Here is a 16,477-nt window from a genome sequence, read left to right on the forward strand (position 1 = left end):
AGAGGAAATCCAGCCTGAGACTATGTGTGGCTTGAGAATTTTCTTAGTATTTTTCTCTTACAAAGATAAACATTCCTTTACAGTGCCTGAGATAGTTTCCAGTTCACCCTGTTTGTACTTGTATCTGCTTCCACTATCTAAAAATGACAAGGCTTGTCATCCAATCCAAACTGCCACTTTCTCTTTCAATCACGTACGCCATGTATGGTTTGGAGTCAGAGGATAATGTCTTGCCCTTTCTACATGAGGTGAAACAGAGGTTCAGAAAAGCTAAAGCATTTTCTCCAGAGATCCCTGAATCAATTAGTGGCCAGTCTGTTTCTAATTCCAATCTAATGCTCTTCTCTTAAGTCTTGACCCCTTGTGTATCAGTCAGAGTTACAGAAGGAAAGAAATTTCTCCCAAAGGGTGCAACTGCTATAAGGCTTTAGTAAAAAGATGATTTACATAGGTGTGAGCAAGTTCAGAACATAAACTAAGAACGGTAAAGCATTCAGAAACTAGCAGTGGGAACTTGCTAATGGGAAGGCCTTACCATTCCCAGTGCTGGAGGCATGCAGGTAGAAACATCTATGCTGTTGTTGCCAGAGTTCAGTGGAAGGTGGGGGTGAGAAGAAAAAGACACCCAGCGAGAGGCAGAGCATGGTGGGACACGGCTACTGACAGAGATGGGACAGCAAAGACTTGCCCCCTTCTCCCTCTCGCCTCCTGCTGGGGCTTCCTGTTGCCTGAGCCCCACCCAAAGCCAGACAAGAAAAGATCCCAAGTGATTTCTTCCCCAAGGAGTCAGCTTCCACAGGCCAAGGGTGCAGGATAGATTTAGAGGTTAGGGCTAGAGGGTGAGGAAGACAACCAATAACCGGCACACTTTATTTAGGCCATATTTGTGAACTGATGATTCTATTTTACAAGGTATCATTCATATCACTAGAGATATGAATCATTCCCATTTGAAAGAGTCTGCTTAATACTTAATTGACATTTCATCCTTGTGTAATCTTACATATAAAAAGAGCTTGTGACCTCAAATACTCCTAAAAACTATAGGACTCTTGTTTTCTGGTCAACCCATCATCCAGCATCAGAAAACTCCTGTTACCAGGCCACGAGCTTTCTGGAGTGCACTATGAGCCTCCCTAGGAGAGTCTACGTAGACCACATGAGACTGTTTAATGCTCTTTCTCATGAGAGGCTCCATGGAAAAAGCTGGAGAGAGGTCTGAACATGTGATCAAGATAAAACATCGCAACTGGTGAACTAACACTTCCTCAACACTCACAGTCACTGAGTCAAATGCAGCCCTAGCTCCACTGCTCCAAAAATGGAAAGTGCCCTTGCGTCTCATCAAAGAGAAGTGTGCTTTGTTCCCATATATCCCACTGGTCTACAACACTATCAACACTTTCTATTCCATGTCTCTAACAGTGCTTTCTCATTTTATTTTCTACATATTTCCACCAACCAAAACTTCATTCTCTGCAATTTGTGTTACTAACCGAATAAGCATAGTAAACACGCATCTTCAAATACACACATACTCTCATCCTTCAAATTCTGATATCATCCTTACCCCTCCCCAGGGAAAATGTTTCCCACAATAATTGAGAATCACTAACCTAGAGTCCTTGGGCCACGCAGTTGGAGAGCATTCATAATGAAGTTATCTAGATTATATTTTGATAGCCCAATTTTCTCCTGGAAGTGTTCCCAACATCCCAGACAGAAGAAGTTTCCCCCTGGCTTTCCATGATTTGGTCTAGACTGGGCTTGTCACACACACGTATATCTGGTACAGCTATTGGCCCCAAGAGTCCACATAAAAATGGGACAAAGACCTTCTTGGCCAGTCTGACCCATATGGTGTGGGACCTTTAACTGTAGAATTCATGTCTACAAACTGTGACAACCAAAGGAGAGCTCTAGGTTGAGCTGAGATCTTAACAAGGCAGGCTTCTGGTTCTTCCTTTTCTTAGCCTTTCAAATTCCATTCACCAGATATCTTTACATGACATCTGGTGTCTTCATAGGTTCCTCCCCTTTCCCCTAATCAAACCTTTTTCCAAAATTCATTGGCCCTGGAATATAGACCAAAAATATCTTAAAGTGTTATCCACTGCACACTCCACCACATACACACACACAATGGACTTGATTATAAGCAATTATCAAAGTCAGACAAGAAAGGAGCAAGCCAAACACCAGTGAAGACTGATAAGATCTTCAAAAGAAAAATGTCTTTAACATCAAATTCCCTGAATTTCTGACTCAGTTCTAACCCAACTTTTACTGTCCCATTTTAGAATTCTGGGATGTCTCTGTGCCTTTATCTGACCCAGATGTGGATCTCCTTTTTCTTATTTTTAATTTTTTTAAATTGTGCATCTCTTTTTGAAGTATAACTGAATACAATATTATATTAGTTTCAGGTGTATAACATAGTAGTTCAACATTTATATATGTTACAAGTTGATCACCATGTTAAGTCCAGTAACCATCTGTCACCACACCAGAGTTATTATAATATTATTGACTATATTCCCTTTGTTGTTCATTACATCCATGATTTATTTCATAACTGGAAGTTTGTACCTCTAAATCCCCTTCACCTATTTCACCCAACCAGCTACCATCCTCCCCTCTGGCAACCACCAGTTTGTTCTCTATATCTATGACTCTGTTTCTGTTTTGTTTTGTTTGTCCATTTGTTTTGATTTTTAGATTTACATATAAGTGAAATTATACAATATTTATCTTTCTCTGTCTGATTTATTTCACTTAGCATAATACCCAGTAGGTCCATCCGTGTTGTTGCAAATGGCAAGATTTCATTCTTTTTTATGGCTGAGTAATATTCCATTATATATATGGAATATATATAATTATATATATACAAGATATATGTAATCTTTTTATCCATTCATCTAATGATGGACACAGAGGTTCATATATCTTTTCTTCTCATAGTATCACATTCGATTTTAATAATCTCTTTAACAGGATTTTACTGAAGACTCAGCATATGAATGTCCACTTTCAGTGCACTAGTGACCAAAGGTCTAATGAGAATTTGAGGCAGATTTTTTAGGAAGTTTCTCCCTACCCACAAGTTCCAGGAAGAGACTTTGGATTTCACATGGAAAGTACTGAGTGGTTATGGCTGCCTGCCTACAAAGTCAAAACCCCAAACAAAATCCATTTGAGGTTCTTGCGTCCCAAGACAGTGGAGTCCCCACCTCCCCTTACCAAACCACATACCACAGTATATATATCAAAGGGTGTTTTGACTCCTTGTTGACATGTGTTATTATTTTTATTCAATTCTGAAAGGGTAGAGTGGTTGAGGAAATGGCCCAGACTCGTTCATTTTGTTCATAAATAGATTATTGAGCTCTAAATTTGTTGAAGTGATTTTCTAGATATATATTTTTTTATTCACCTGCAGGTCAGAATATTTGCAGAATGGACATGCTAGAAATTCAAGGAATAACTCAGTCAATAATTATCTCATTGGCTAGCCCAATTTGAGGAAGCTCTCAAAATACCCAAGATAAAGTCATAGTACAAATTGGGTTGCATCCAGTTTGGATAGTACATGTAATTAACATCTTGGTGCCATTACCTGATTCATAAGTCTCATAAGATATTTCCACTAGTAACAATACCTATAATTTCTTGAACATGTTTTACTAACATGACAGCATCTAATCCTTACATCAATTCTAAAGCTGGTTATTAGCTTCACTAAGAGTCCTCCAAATTCTAGATAGATCTCTGCTAAAAAATATGCCATGACAAATATAATCCTGATAAACAGCCAATTAACTTGAGGACTGAGGAAGAATTTCCAATCAGCCGTAACTTAGATCTAGAATGTTTTTGAGGAAAGCTACATTTTTTCTCTGGCACTTTCTCTCTCATAACAGCTTGCTCGTATCCTACTCATTATAATGAATCACAGAACATCAACATGGAAATAATCCCTATAGCAAATATAGAAAAAAACCCAGTTCTACTCATTTAGAAATTTCCACTAAATTAAAAATCAATTACTATATATCAAGTGTTTATACATGTATTAACTCTAATTACCTCTAATACAACATTGCAAAAGAGATATTATACCCATTTTATAGATCAGAAAAGTAAATCTCAGAGAAGTTGCATTACTTTCCCAAAGCAGCTAGTAAGTGGCAAAGTCGAGACTTACATCCAGGTTTTTCTGGCTCCAGAGCCTTTCTTTTTCCCCTACGGCACTGCCAGTCCCCAGATGGGCTGCTTTCTCTTGGTATTTTGTTCTTAAAAATGTAACCCTACTCCACAACCTAAGAACACAATGTTATTTAAGAAAGACATAATACTAATGCCTTCAAAAATTGTGAAGCTATTCTCATTAACAAATTCTGATAAAGGTTTACATACTCCCAGAATGTTCCTGTTTCATACATCTTTTCCACTTTCCTCCTCCACATTCTTCCATCTAGTTAAGTCAAGGCAAGGAATGTTAAATTCCTGTGGTATAAGATCCTTACTAAAACCTTGTGCAAAGTCTTCACCATAATCCCCAAGAAGCACTGAGAAATCCAGTCACATGTCAAGACAAATTTACTGGATCTACTGGATGGCTAAAGTGGAGAGGGAGCATCTATTCAGGGACCAGTGCTCGGCATCACATCATTATCTTCTCTGATTCTATTGATAAGAGGGAAGAAGCTAAGGATGATCTGCTATCAAAATGTGAAAGGAGAAACAGATGTTAGAACTTAAAGTGATGGAATGAAAACTGAAGAGAAAGTAAGAAAGCTTCAGCTGGAAAGTGAACGGGAAAAACCCTAGCATAAGCTTTAATAGCTACTGGAGACGTTTCTAATGCCTCTTCGCGGGATTTGTATCCAGCTTAATTTTTTTTTTTTTTTTTTTTTTTTTTTTTTTTTTTTGCGGTACGCGGGCCTCTCGCTGTTGTGGCCTCTCCCGTTGCGGAGCACAGGCTCCGGACGCGCAGGCTCAGCGGCCATGGCTCACGGGCCCAGCCGCTCCGCGGCATGTGGGATCTTCCCGGACAGGGGCACTAACCCGTGTCCCCTGCATCGGCTCTCAACCACTGCGCCACTAGGGAAGCCCCAGCTTAATTTTTTAATATGGTCAAAATTACTACAAATATTGGCATGAATGTTCCCACAACTCTAGAGGTAGGTATGAGGCCCAACTTTTCAGAACCTTGGAATCAAAGAAGTTAAGAAAATTCTTCATAACACAGAAAGCACCTGAGTCAGGGTTCAAACCCAGGTTTATCTGAGAGCAAAGTTCGCACTCTTAATGCCATCATGATTTATACACAGGATTATGCCTTCATCACCACAGGTAAACAGTAAGGACAGCAGAGTGTAGGAGAAAGGCACAGACTGAAAACCTCTCTTAACTGTATGAGCTTCAATAATAGTTTAATTTTTTGAAATTTTTTTCTAATCTGTACAATGAAGATAATATACCTATAAGAATAGCGAAGTAAAGGTACTTAGCACCATGTCAGGCACAAGATAACTTACATGTGAGTTTTATTTCATGTCTTTAAAATATCTATGAAAAATATTTTATAACTTCATTAGAAGTTCTCCTAATACCTAACTTAATGTCTTTGCATCAATTACATTTTGCATTCTGTTCTGAAATTAATATTGCTAAATGAGAAACTAAGAAATTGAGAGGTCAAGAAAGATATATATATATTATTATAAGAAAATCTAAAGTTAAAAGGTATACATAGAAGAAAAAAATGTGTAAATTGTCTGTTAGCATAGTTCAACTATAATAAATTGACCTTAAACAATGTATTCCAGCGGCATTTGCTTTAAGGGATCTAAAAAGCAGAAATTTAAACTGATAAATATCTCACCTCTGCTTTGATTTGGCAACCATGGGAGATGTTCTGATTAAAGGTATTTCCCATTTGACACACTTGGCTTATCCCATTTGGGGTAACTTGAACTACAATCAAAAGCTCCAGTGATTGATAACACTTCTCACCAGGACCTCTCTCAACAATTAATTTTATAACAAATTAATTGTTATAACAAACATTAATTTTATAACAAATTCCATTGTCTAACCATCCTGTCATACACTGACTCTTGGGGGCATGGCTTGGGCAAAATAGTTCTTTCTAATGGAATAAGGCATTCTTTCTTCTCTGTGTCATTTCTTGAACACCTTAGGCTTTTTTTCATTAATAATTCAATGGGACTTTGGGGCAACCTCTTTGTCTTACTTTCCAGTTATGAATGCTGAAAAAGAAAAGAACATGAAGTGTTTCCTATAATCCAGCCAATTATCTTCCCTTCATTGCTCACATTGCCTTGAATTCAAAGGTATAGGTGTTGGTTCGAAAGGTCAGGAGCTTCCTGGGTGAAAGCTGACAGCAGCCCCTGTACACAGAGGGCAAGGAGAGACCAAAGAAAGCGGCAGAGCACACCGGATTGGTAGGCAGCAGGTTAATAAGCAAGGGGACTGACTTAGGGGGCTGGTCTTGGGCAGCCCCAAGACCAGAAGATCTCCACATCCACCTAACAGAGTCATGAGTTTATACGGAGGCCTTAACTGGGTGCAGACATATATTCAGTCCAGATGGTTCAAGACCACATTACTCCCTCACGGCTGCATCCTTGAAAACAGCTCCTAATGTAAGAACGGTGGGTGGAACGTATAACCCACAGTTAGAGGAGAGGGGTGAGAAGCCTCCAGTTGCCCAGATCTAGCTGGAGGGTCAACAGGCAGTCATGTTCTCTCGATGATCTCCTCCAACGGTAGAACGGCACCATGAGAAGAAGCACAATTGTATAATAGCCCAGAGTAAAGAATAAACAAGCCTTCCTGTCACTAGTGGCTCTTATGGAGGGAAATAAATAAATAAATATTTTTTTTAAAAAAACGGTGGCATCCTCCCCTGCTCTGCAACAAAGTGGACATGAAGAAGTTCAATTACATGTGCATTATTCAATCTTCATACAGTATTTGGATGTTTCAAATAAAATTTCGTGTATCAAGGAAGAGAGGTTGTTCCACTGAATGACAAATATTTATTAAACACCACCTAAACACCGGTACTCTGGTGGCTGCTGGAAACATAAAAGTAAACAAAATAAATATGATTCCTGCCCTTATATAAACTTGCTACCCAGTGGGGAAGGCAAATTGGGTAAGAAATTGCTGGTATGATAGAAGTTATCAAAGGGAACATAAGTGGTATTCATGCACACTGCAGGGATCTTGTGACAAACGGGTGTCCCAAAGGAAGTGATTATTTGAGCATCAAATTAAAGGATGAACAGGATGTGACCAAATGAAGAGAGCATGTTCCAGATAAAGGAAATAGCACCCAGGAAGGCTCAGGATTCAGAAGGGGTGGAGCAGGAATTCCAGTGCAGTTGGGAAAATCAATTGAGATAAGTGAGGTATCATGATGGCAAAAGTAGGAAGAGCCCAGGTCCTTGAGGACACCTGAGTCCTGATGAGGTTTCTGAACTTGATACCACCCCAAAATTTAGGAACTGCCATGATATGACCAGATTTGCATTCTTCACAATCATTTTGGCTGCTAAGCTGTGAGAAAAATGGATTGGAGAGAGGTAAGAGTGGCTGGAAAAAGATCAGATGGAAGACTTCAGAGGAATCCAGACAAGACGCTGGGGCCTAGAGGAAGAGAATGGCAGTGGGGATACAGGGAGGTGAGCAACTGAAAGATGCTTAGAAAACAGAAGCCAAAGGATTTACTGATGGATATGACGTAGGAGGTGAGAGAAAGAGAAATCATGTCAATTCTCGGGTTCTGGATGAAGCAATTGAGAGGGTGGTGGAACCACTCACCAAGGCAAGAAACTTGTAGAAAGAAGCTGGTGTGGAAAGGCGGGCGAGGGATTTCACTTTGTTCATATTAAATTCGAAATGCCTCTAACACGTCCAACTAGAGACATACCAAGGCAGTTGGAGATACATGACTCTCAAGGATCAGAAGAAAAGACTGGGCTAAAAATACAGTTTGGGCATAAAAATAATATCCAAAGCCAAAGCGAGGGGGTGTAAAACTTCCCATCCTTGCTGATCATATGACTCACCTGAAGAATATATTTAAATTATACAGATTCTTGAGCCTCCGTCTCCAACATGCTGAATCATGCTGAATCAACATGCTGAATCTCTAGGTCATAGCTTAACTCCTTAGCTGTACTTTTTAATTACCTGGGAACTTTTAAAAATCCTTATCATCAGACTTCACCCTAACCCAATTAACCAGAATTTATGAGGGTGGGATTCAGACATGAGGACTTTTTTTTAAGTTCCCCAGGTGTGTAGGCAAAAGTCAAGAACTACCGCTCTAGGGATATGGCTGGTAACCTACATAATTACAAAAGCATCCGATTAGACAACTATTGGCCAGATTCCAGCTTATGCTTTCAGTCACCCTTCATTCAGGTCTCTGTTCAAACAGGCATTTCCTACCACCCTACCTAAACTAGAACGCATGCCCAGCACTGTCTATCCTTTAGGCCTGCTATATCTTCCTTCATAGTATCTAACACCCTCTGACTGTATATGCTTTACCTGCTTACTTATTGGTATCTGTTCTCACTCCAAACATGTAAGCTCCATGAAGGAAAAGACTTTGTCTATGTTTTCCTATGTTCATTGTAGAATCCTCGCACCATTTCTAACAGCACCTACCACTGAATATGTGCTTAGTCCAATATTGGTGGAAGGAATTAAACAAGGGTGCAGAATTCAAGGAGTCGAGCTGCTCCTTTGGTTGACACAGGAGGAAAGGGTGGGTCCAGATGCAGGTGGTTTTGTAGCCCTGGTGATACAAAGGTGAGGTTCCAGTTTGGCTTCTCATTTCAATATGAAATAACTTCTATGAGAAGTAACAAGAAATCTCATGATCAGGATGAGGTATAGGTTTGGAGTTTGGAAATTTTTGTAAAGAGTTGAGAATGTGGCTAGTCAAATTACTGTGTTGATCGCTGAGGTTGATCATAATGGATTTATAGACTTAACCCTCTGCCCCAATGGTTGATTTTCTCCTACTGTGCGGAAGTACCCTGGGTATAGTCATGGATATTATAAGCAGTTGGGATAACCTGGAGTTAAGGTTTTAGTACATAGGTGTGACAGAAGAATAAAGGAGCAAGGGAGTTTGGCTGATCTGGATAATTGAGCTATTAAATGGGGCTTTTCCTTTTGACTCAGAAGTTGACAAATGGCCATAAAGATAAAAGAAAACCATTAAGTACCACGCACATTCTAAAGAGAGCCATAAAGCACATTCCACTGGAACTTCCAAGAATTGGTAGAACTGGCTCTGCCATCCAAACTGACTCCATCACACCAAAGCAGCCTATATTTGCAAGAGAAAGAATCAAGAAGAATCCTTGGAAGCAGGTGATCATTGGTGTAGGGCAGAGAGTTGTGGTTTTTACTTTCTATTATAGATAGAGTGCTTCACAGGGAGATCAGCTCGGTCACCTCTAGGTGACCACCTAGAGGGGTGGGATAGGGAGGGTGGGAGGGAGACAAAAGAGCGAGGAGATATGGGGATATATGTATATGTATATGTATAGCTGATTCACTTTGTTATAAAGCAGAAACTAACACACCATTGTAAAGCAATTATACTCCAATAAAGATGTTAAAAAAAAAAGAGTGCTTCAAACCTTCACCCAGTGAGCCACATGAGAGAAGCTCTAAGGAAAACCATTTACAGAGATTGAGCATTGTCTTCAAGAAGAGCATATTATTCCATGGATGGGTATGTATTACACAGTAGACTTGCTGACCTAACTTACATGCCTACGTGCTTGAATGGGGAAAAATGAGTGGGAGGCAGCAAGGCAAAGAGAGGTCGCATTTGTGGGAGCAGACTTGCATTTTTCATTTGGCTTGACAAGGATGCTTCAGTCTCCTGTGGTCAAATGGGCACTTAGAGGGTCACCAGACTTGGGCCATCTTACTAGAATCCCTCCTAACAGGACTTTAGGTTCGGGGAGAGGACCTGAGTAGCAAGTAGCTGTGAGGTATTCCATGGGGACAAAAGCTGACTGGGGGTTGGGAGAGGTCATTCTGGACATAACTGGGTAGTGGACAGGGCCCCTGAAGGCTCCTCTGAAGAATATACACAGGTACCCAACAAGAGGAGTAGTACTTGGGTACACAACATGCAGTGAGCATTGACATTCAAGAGAGGATTCTAGTAGCCCACATTAAGTGGAGAAAACCTTAACCTCCTTTTTCTCTAGTCCTCATCCCCTAGCTGAATTCTGAAGAAGCTGGAGTGAAAGAGCTGACATACCATCTCTACAGTCCAAGTCCTAAATTTTGACTTTAAGGTAGAAAGGAAAAGGAATACTAAATTAGATTTGAGATTAACATTTTCAAGTGGATTAAATTGCACTGGACTGGACTGGAGTATTCACACTTGAAATAATCTAAAAGCAATGGGCTCTGTCTGAGGTGTGCAAAGGGACAGAAAAAGATTATCCAACACAGCATAACTGAAGGCAGTGCCTAAAGAAAAATAAAACTAGCTTTGTACTCCTTGGAGTTCAGGTGGTTCATTAAACTGGGTATGTTACCAAGACATGAAATCCAAGCTGGATAAGGAAAGGAGTGAAGATGAGGAGGAGGTGATGGATAGGAAGATCATAGAAGCTTCATCACATTGAGTGTCATGATGAAGCTGAAGAGCTGCAGTGGGGGTACTTGAGTAGGTGAGCTGGAAACCCAAGAAGATTGGTCTGTCTAAATCAGTGATTACGGGACTTCCCTGGTGGCGCAGTGGTTAGGAGTCCACCCCCCAATGCAGCGGACATGGTTCGAGCCCTGGTCTGAGAAGATCCCACATGCCGCAGAGCAACTAAGCCCGTGCGCCACAACTACTGAGCCTGCGCTCTAGAACCCGCGAGCCACAACTACTGAGCCCATGTGCCACAACTACTGAAGCCCATGTGCCTAGAGCCCATGCTCCACAGTAAGAGAAGCCACTGCAATGAGAAGCCCTCGCACCGCAACGAAGAGTAGCCCCCGCTCGCCACAACTAGAGAAAGCCTGCATGCAGCAACGAGGACCCAACATGGCCAAATATTAATTAATTAATTAATTAACTAATTAAAAAACAAAAAAAGTAGTGGCAGTTTGATACAAGTCCAAGAACTTCAAGAGACTGAGTAGCTGAGATTAAGTAAAAGAGAATGATTTTGAAGAGAAGAAGATAACTGAGATAATTATGTATTTGTCATCCAACATGGATGCTTAAGACACCCAGAAGATATTGGGGTGGATAAAAGCACTGATGGCCCTGTACAAGCCCCTACTGAATGGGGTGGAGTGACCATGAAGTAAATAGATGACAGTTATGGGGAGCTGGGTATGAGCCTCAAATGATGAAGGTGTTTTACAGAAGGAAGGATTGTTGGTCTGGAAACAGTGCTGAGGAGTCAGGAGGACACATCCCCACCCACCAACTCTGGGAGGTATCTACCATCTCTGAGGTGTCTTCAGGGTCAAGCCAGGAGGTGCTGGGATTGCTCGCTGAAGAGGCTAAGGTTTTGGGGGAGTTTGTTGAGAATGGAATGGGAATTCCAGATGTTCCATTGGAAAGGCTGATGGTAAAGGAGGAATAGGGAGTTGGCAGAGATTTGTAGAGAAATCTGTAAACCTCTTGAAGAATGTTGAGCAGAAGACATGACAGGGTCAGGCTTGCATTTTAGATAAATCACACCGGCATGTGTGAAAGACTTCTTTGAGGGCTCCAAGGCTATAGGAAAAAGGACCACTTGAGAGACTGTGATTTGTGGCTAGAAACTGCCTCGAACTTGTTAGATGCTCAGTATCTCCTTCTCAAACACTAGTTTGTGCCCCAAACAACTTCTTTTGTTTGCACTGGATGTGACCATAAATGTAACAGAACCAAAGTCCTTTATCTTGTAGCAACGTATAAGGTTTTTGTGTCAAAATGTAGGAAAAATGAGGGTAAATTTCTTGCATTTCTCCTCTTTACTAACTTGAGCTCTTCTGTTTTTTGTTTGTTTGTTTGTTTATTTGTTTGTTTTTGCAGTACGCGGGCCTCTCACTGCTGTGGCCTCTCTCGTTGCGGAGCACAGGCTCCGGACACACAGGCCCAGCGGCCATGGCTCACGGGCCCAGCCGCTCCACGGCATGTGGGATCTTCCCGGACCGGGGCACGAACCCGTGTCCCCTGCATCGTCAGGCGGACTCCCAACCACTGCGCCACCAGGGAAGCCCTTGAGCTCTTCTTAATAGTCATAATCCAGAGAAGGGGAGGAGGAATCACCTGTATGACATTATCTAAGCATTACTTTGGGTCTGCACAGCGACTCCCCATTTCATTTAAAAGGAAATTGAATAAATGGTTGATTTGTATAAAAAAACTGTCAATGAATCAAACACACACACACACACACACACACAAAGAGACTGTGATTATACTCCTGATAAGAAATCCCAAGGGTCTAAAATCGAGTAGTAACAACAGGGTGATTAAGATATGTATGTAGGAGCTCAATCAGCTAGACTTGATGAATTGGATGTGAGAAGTGAAAGAACAAAGAGTTTACAATGACTCTCAAATTTCTAGCCTCAGGAACTGGTGGTTGGTGGGGACAATGGAGGAAAAGCAGATTTATGAGGAGATATGTTCAGATTTGGACACTGTGTCAAAGATTAAAGTCTTGAGTTGACGCCCAGTATTCATTTCCCCTCATATCGTTATAGGTAGCTGATTTTAGTTTGGTACATAGCCACCCAAATTAGTGACAGCATTTCACACTGATAGCTGCATGTAGCCACGTAACAAAGTTCTGGCAATTGGCATGTAATATAAGTTTGGTGTTGTAATCTGTGTTTGCAACTTCCAGGAAGCATCCTTAAAAGGAGGGGTGAGTTTTTCTTCACTCCTTCCTCTTTCCTGCAGGGGACTATGGACATAATAACTAGAGGTCTACTAACCGTCTTGGTCTAGAAGTGTAACTTGGCCACAGAAGCCACAAAAAGCAGAGCAGAAAAACAGAAGGGGCCGGGGCTTTGACTTCGTAAACATGAAAAATAAATTTCTGCTTGTTTAAACCACTGTTAGTTGAAATTACAGAAATTACAGATGAATGCTATGAATTCGGCAATCTGCTTGAAACCTCTTGATCACAATACATTTATTATCTAGTCCTTTTGATCGTGGTCTCCAGGAAGCATTTAACTCAAGATGTTTTGCTCTGTGGAAAATGTTCTTTCAGTACTTCTCTCTTCAACTGATGTCAGTTCTTTCAAACAAACGTTTACATTGTTTTCTTTGATATTTAAAATGATGTTATTGCATTCATAAAAATAAAAAAAAAGAAGGTATCACTAAATGTAAACATTTCCATTAAGGATTATCCTTTTTGCAGTTAAACATGCTATTGGGTAAAAAGTATGGTATAGGAAAGTGACTGAATGCATACGAAATCTTGTGGCTTGTTAAAGGTTGTTTGGTTGTTTGGGGTCTCCTAGGATACTTAGTTGTTTTTCCACCAACCCACACTTCCTCTACATTCCTAATAAAGCCTTTGGAATCTGCTGAGCTTTTTAAGGCTCTCTCACGACTCTCCTTCTATGACTTCACCACATCATTAAAAATCTAAAGTTATTTAGCATAATTTAATAGTATTAGCAAGATTTGTAACCGTATCCAAGGAAATGCACTTGTTTGTTTTAACAACCGCCTGGACAGTCCAAAAGGCCATTAAAGAAAAAACATACCATGTCAAATTTTCAGTAGTTTTATTGAAAAATGCCTCTTTTGTTTCAGAAATAAATAATATAAGGCAGTGAAATTCACAATCTGCAGTTAAAATATAAAAGCAGCAATTCTATGTTCATAGTCTTGCAAACATTTTCCAACTGCTTTTGATAACTAAGAAACATTATGTTCTGGGGAAAAAAAAGTTCATACTAAATGTACAACACAAACATGCAATTCCATCTCTGCAGAATAATCTGCAATTTGGTATAAATGTTAGCGTGTCTAAAACAAGGAGGTTTAAGGCAATATGGAACTGTATCCAGTTGATACAATAATTTCAGCTACATGGCTTAAGGTTTGTGGTTGTTAAAGGAGATGTATGAGAGCATACTATGCCCTAATGTATAACAGAAGATAGAAGCGGACGATAAGTAGTTGCAACAGAGTTGACTTTTCCCTCTTTTTTGGTTTTAGGAGGGGAACTGCTTGGATCGGGATGTCATTGAACTGCAAATAAGCGTTGGAAAAGATAAACTGCCCTCTCGAAATACACAGTCGTTCTGGGGTCCAGGACTTAACTGCTTAACCTAAGAGTTTCACTGAGGCTTCCCGCTGTGCTACCTAAAGGCACAAGGCGCGTTCTCTCCCTGCAGCTTTTGGGAACAAAGTATTTTGCAAGCACTTCAAGGGCAAAGAGAAAGACTTCTACAGACTGCGTGCCGCGAGCTAGGCTTCCTGCAGGAACAAGGTTCTCTGCAGCCAGAAAGGGTGCTCTCGGATGAAGCAACGCCGGAGGAAACGTGACAGATAACACGTGCACTGCTCCATCTGACCTGTAAATGAGAATCCCAACACCTCCCCCCAGCCTGGCCGAGCTGCGCGCGCGCGCGGTGTCAGGTTCACTGCCGGGGGCCGCGGAGCAGGGCGCGCCGCCAGCGCGCATGCGGAGGACGCTCCTCGGCGGGCTCGTCGGCGCCATAGTCCTCGTACTCGTCCGCCGTCCGCTCGGGCTCCACCGGCACGATGAAGGGCTCGCGCTCAGGCAGGTAGGCCCCGCCCTCGGGCACGTAGGGCTCTGTCCGATTCAACATTACAGTTATGGCATGATTTGGAAGGCACACACACACACAGCAAAAGCTAAATCATCACCCGAGGGGATGGCACTCCAGTCTTAATCTCATAACTATAAACAGATAAATTACAATGTTCTGATTGCTTCCATTTGCAGAGAGAATTTGGTGATCAATAATGAAATGGCACTTGTTTTTAACCTTCAAAGATCCATCAGTAAGTACAATCATTGCACAAATACCTGGGAAGGGCCAGAGACTGGGCCAAGGAGAACTGTCAACCAACCTAGGTAGGGTATTTGCAAATCCCCAAGTAACTGTTCATGACTTCACACTCCTCAATTCAAAGAACCATTTGGAAAGATGAGGAGGTGAGGGGAAGTTACATTGGCTCCTAGAAACTGAGCTCTGGAGGTGAAAATCAACTATCACCAGGTAACATACAGTACATGACATTTTCTGTGGCTGTCTCTCCCACGGCCTGAGTTACAGCTGGTGGGTGAGGACCACCAGTGACTACAGCGAAACAGGAAGAGAAGTGACTCTAAAACTTTGGTTTGAAAATTGCGATTACAAAATCCAAATGAAAGTACATGTACAAAAGGTAATCATAGTAAGACACATGCCCTGAATCAGACACATCGCTAACAAGCGAGAGATGAGGAGATTCTACTTGGTGTTATTCCGGCAGAGAGCAAGCAGCAGGCAGAAGCTGATTGTACAGGACTGTTAAGTGATTTTAGTGGACAGGATCACATACAAATCATTTACAAGCCATAATTAGTTTATTATTTACATAAGGTATTTCTCTTTAACCAGGTTAATTGTTTTTCTCAAAATGGCATCATCTCTGCGGTTAGTAGTTTTATTATGCGCCTCTTTCAAAGCTGAGGCTCCTCATGAGCTGTGTGTTTGAACTTTTTTTTTTAATAATATTTTTCTACATTATTACTGAAATGCATCAGGCTTATAAACTAACACCACTGCTTTTGTCTCATTCAAGTTAGTATAAAGAGTCTCCACCCTCCATTATGACCCAGTTCATTAACCATATCTGTGGTGAGATTTCCATACAGACGCATTTCCTAATAAGCACGTGCGCAAACATCTCAGAAACAGGATTTTCATGTATTCAAACTGTAAGCAGCACTGGCGACTTAGAAAATTTGTTAGCCGGAACCTGAAACAGGTCAAAGATGATAGTTTTTAAAAGTTGAATTACTATGCAAAAAAAACATCTATACACATTCATCTAAGTATGTAATGGTTAAAGTATATATGTATATATCCATATATTTCAAGTTATTCACACATACCAGAAGGCAGAGGTAATTTAAATTTCTTTTATAAAGAGTAAAATTGTAATTTTGCGAATGGGTTGCTTGAGAAATTTACGATTCGTGATTACTTTTGGTCATACGTAAGTATGCACATAAATATATAGATATATAGATATTTAGATATTCAACTACTCATGCACTACTTGCTAGTAGCCAACCATATCAAACAGCAGTATCATTTTTAAAACTTGCAAGATGCTTGAGGGTGTGCTGATGAAAAGGTCACCACTGACCGCTGCCCACAGCATTAATATATTTATTTTCAGATCAGCATATCGCCTTTATCCCCA

At 40.8% G+C, this 16,477-nt stretch overlaps 1 protein-coding gene across 4 annotated transcripts in view; it reads right to left on the reverse strand.

The window, feature by feature from the left end:
• Positions 1-14,549: 14,549 nt before the first annotated feature.
• Positions 14,550-16,477, reverse strand: part of COL12A1 (collagen type XII alpha 1 chain) — a 115,470-nt gene continuing 113,542 nt past the window's right edge. For 3 of the 4 annotated variants that reach the window (XM_082633346.1, XM_082633345.1, XM_082633348.1), the window contains one exon: positions 14,550-14,852. In XM_082633346.1, coding sequence (XP_082489472.1) covers positions 14,677-14,852 — 176 coding nt within the window. In that variant the 3' untranslated portion in view covers positions 14,550-14,676. Of the gene's footprint in view, positions 14,853-15,610; positions 16,028-16,477 lie in introns of those variants that run through there. The other variant, XM_082633347.1, reaches the window with a different exon arrangement.

This window comes from Mesoplodon mirus, assembly GCF_964341445.2.
Source record: "Mesoplodon mirus genome assembly, chromosome: 10".
In the NCBI taxonomy this organism is placed as follows: Eukaryota; Metazoa; Chordata; class Mammalia; order Artiodactyla; family Ziphiidae; genus Mesoplodon; species Mesoplodon mirus.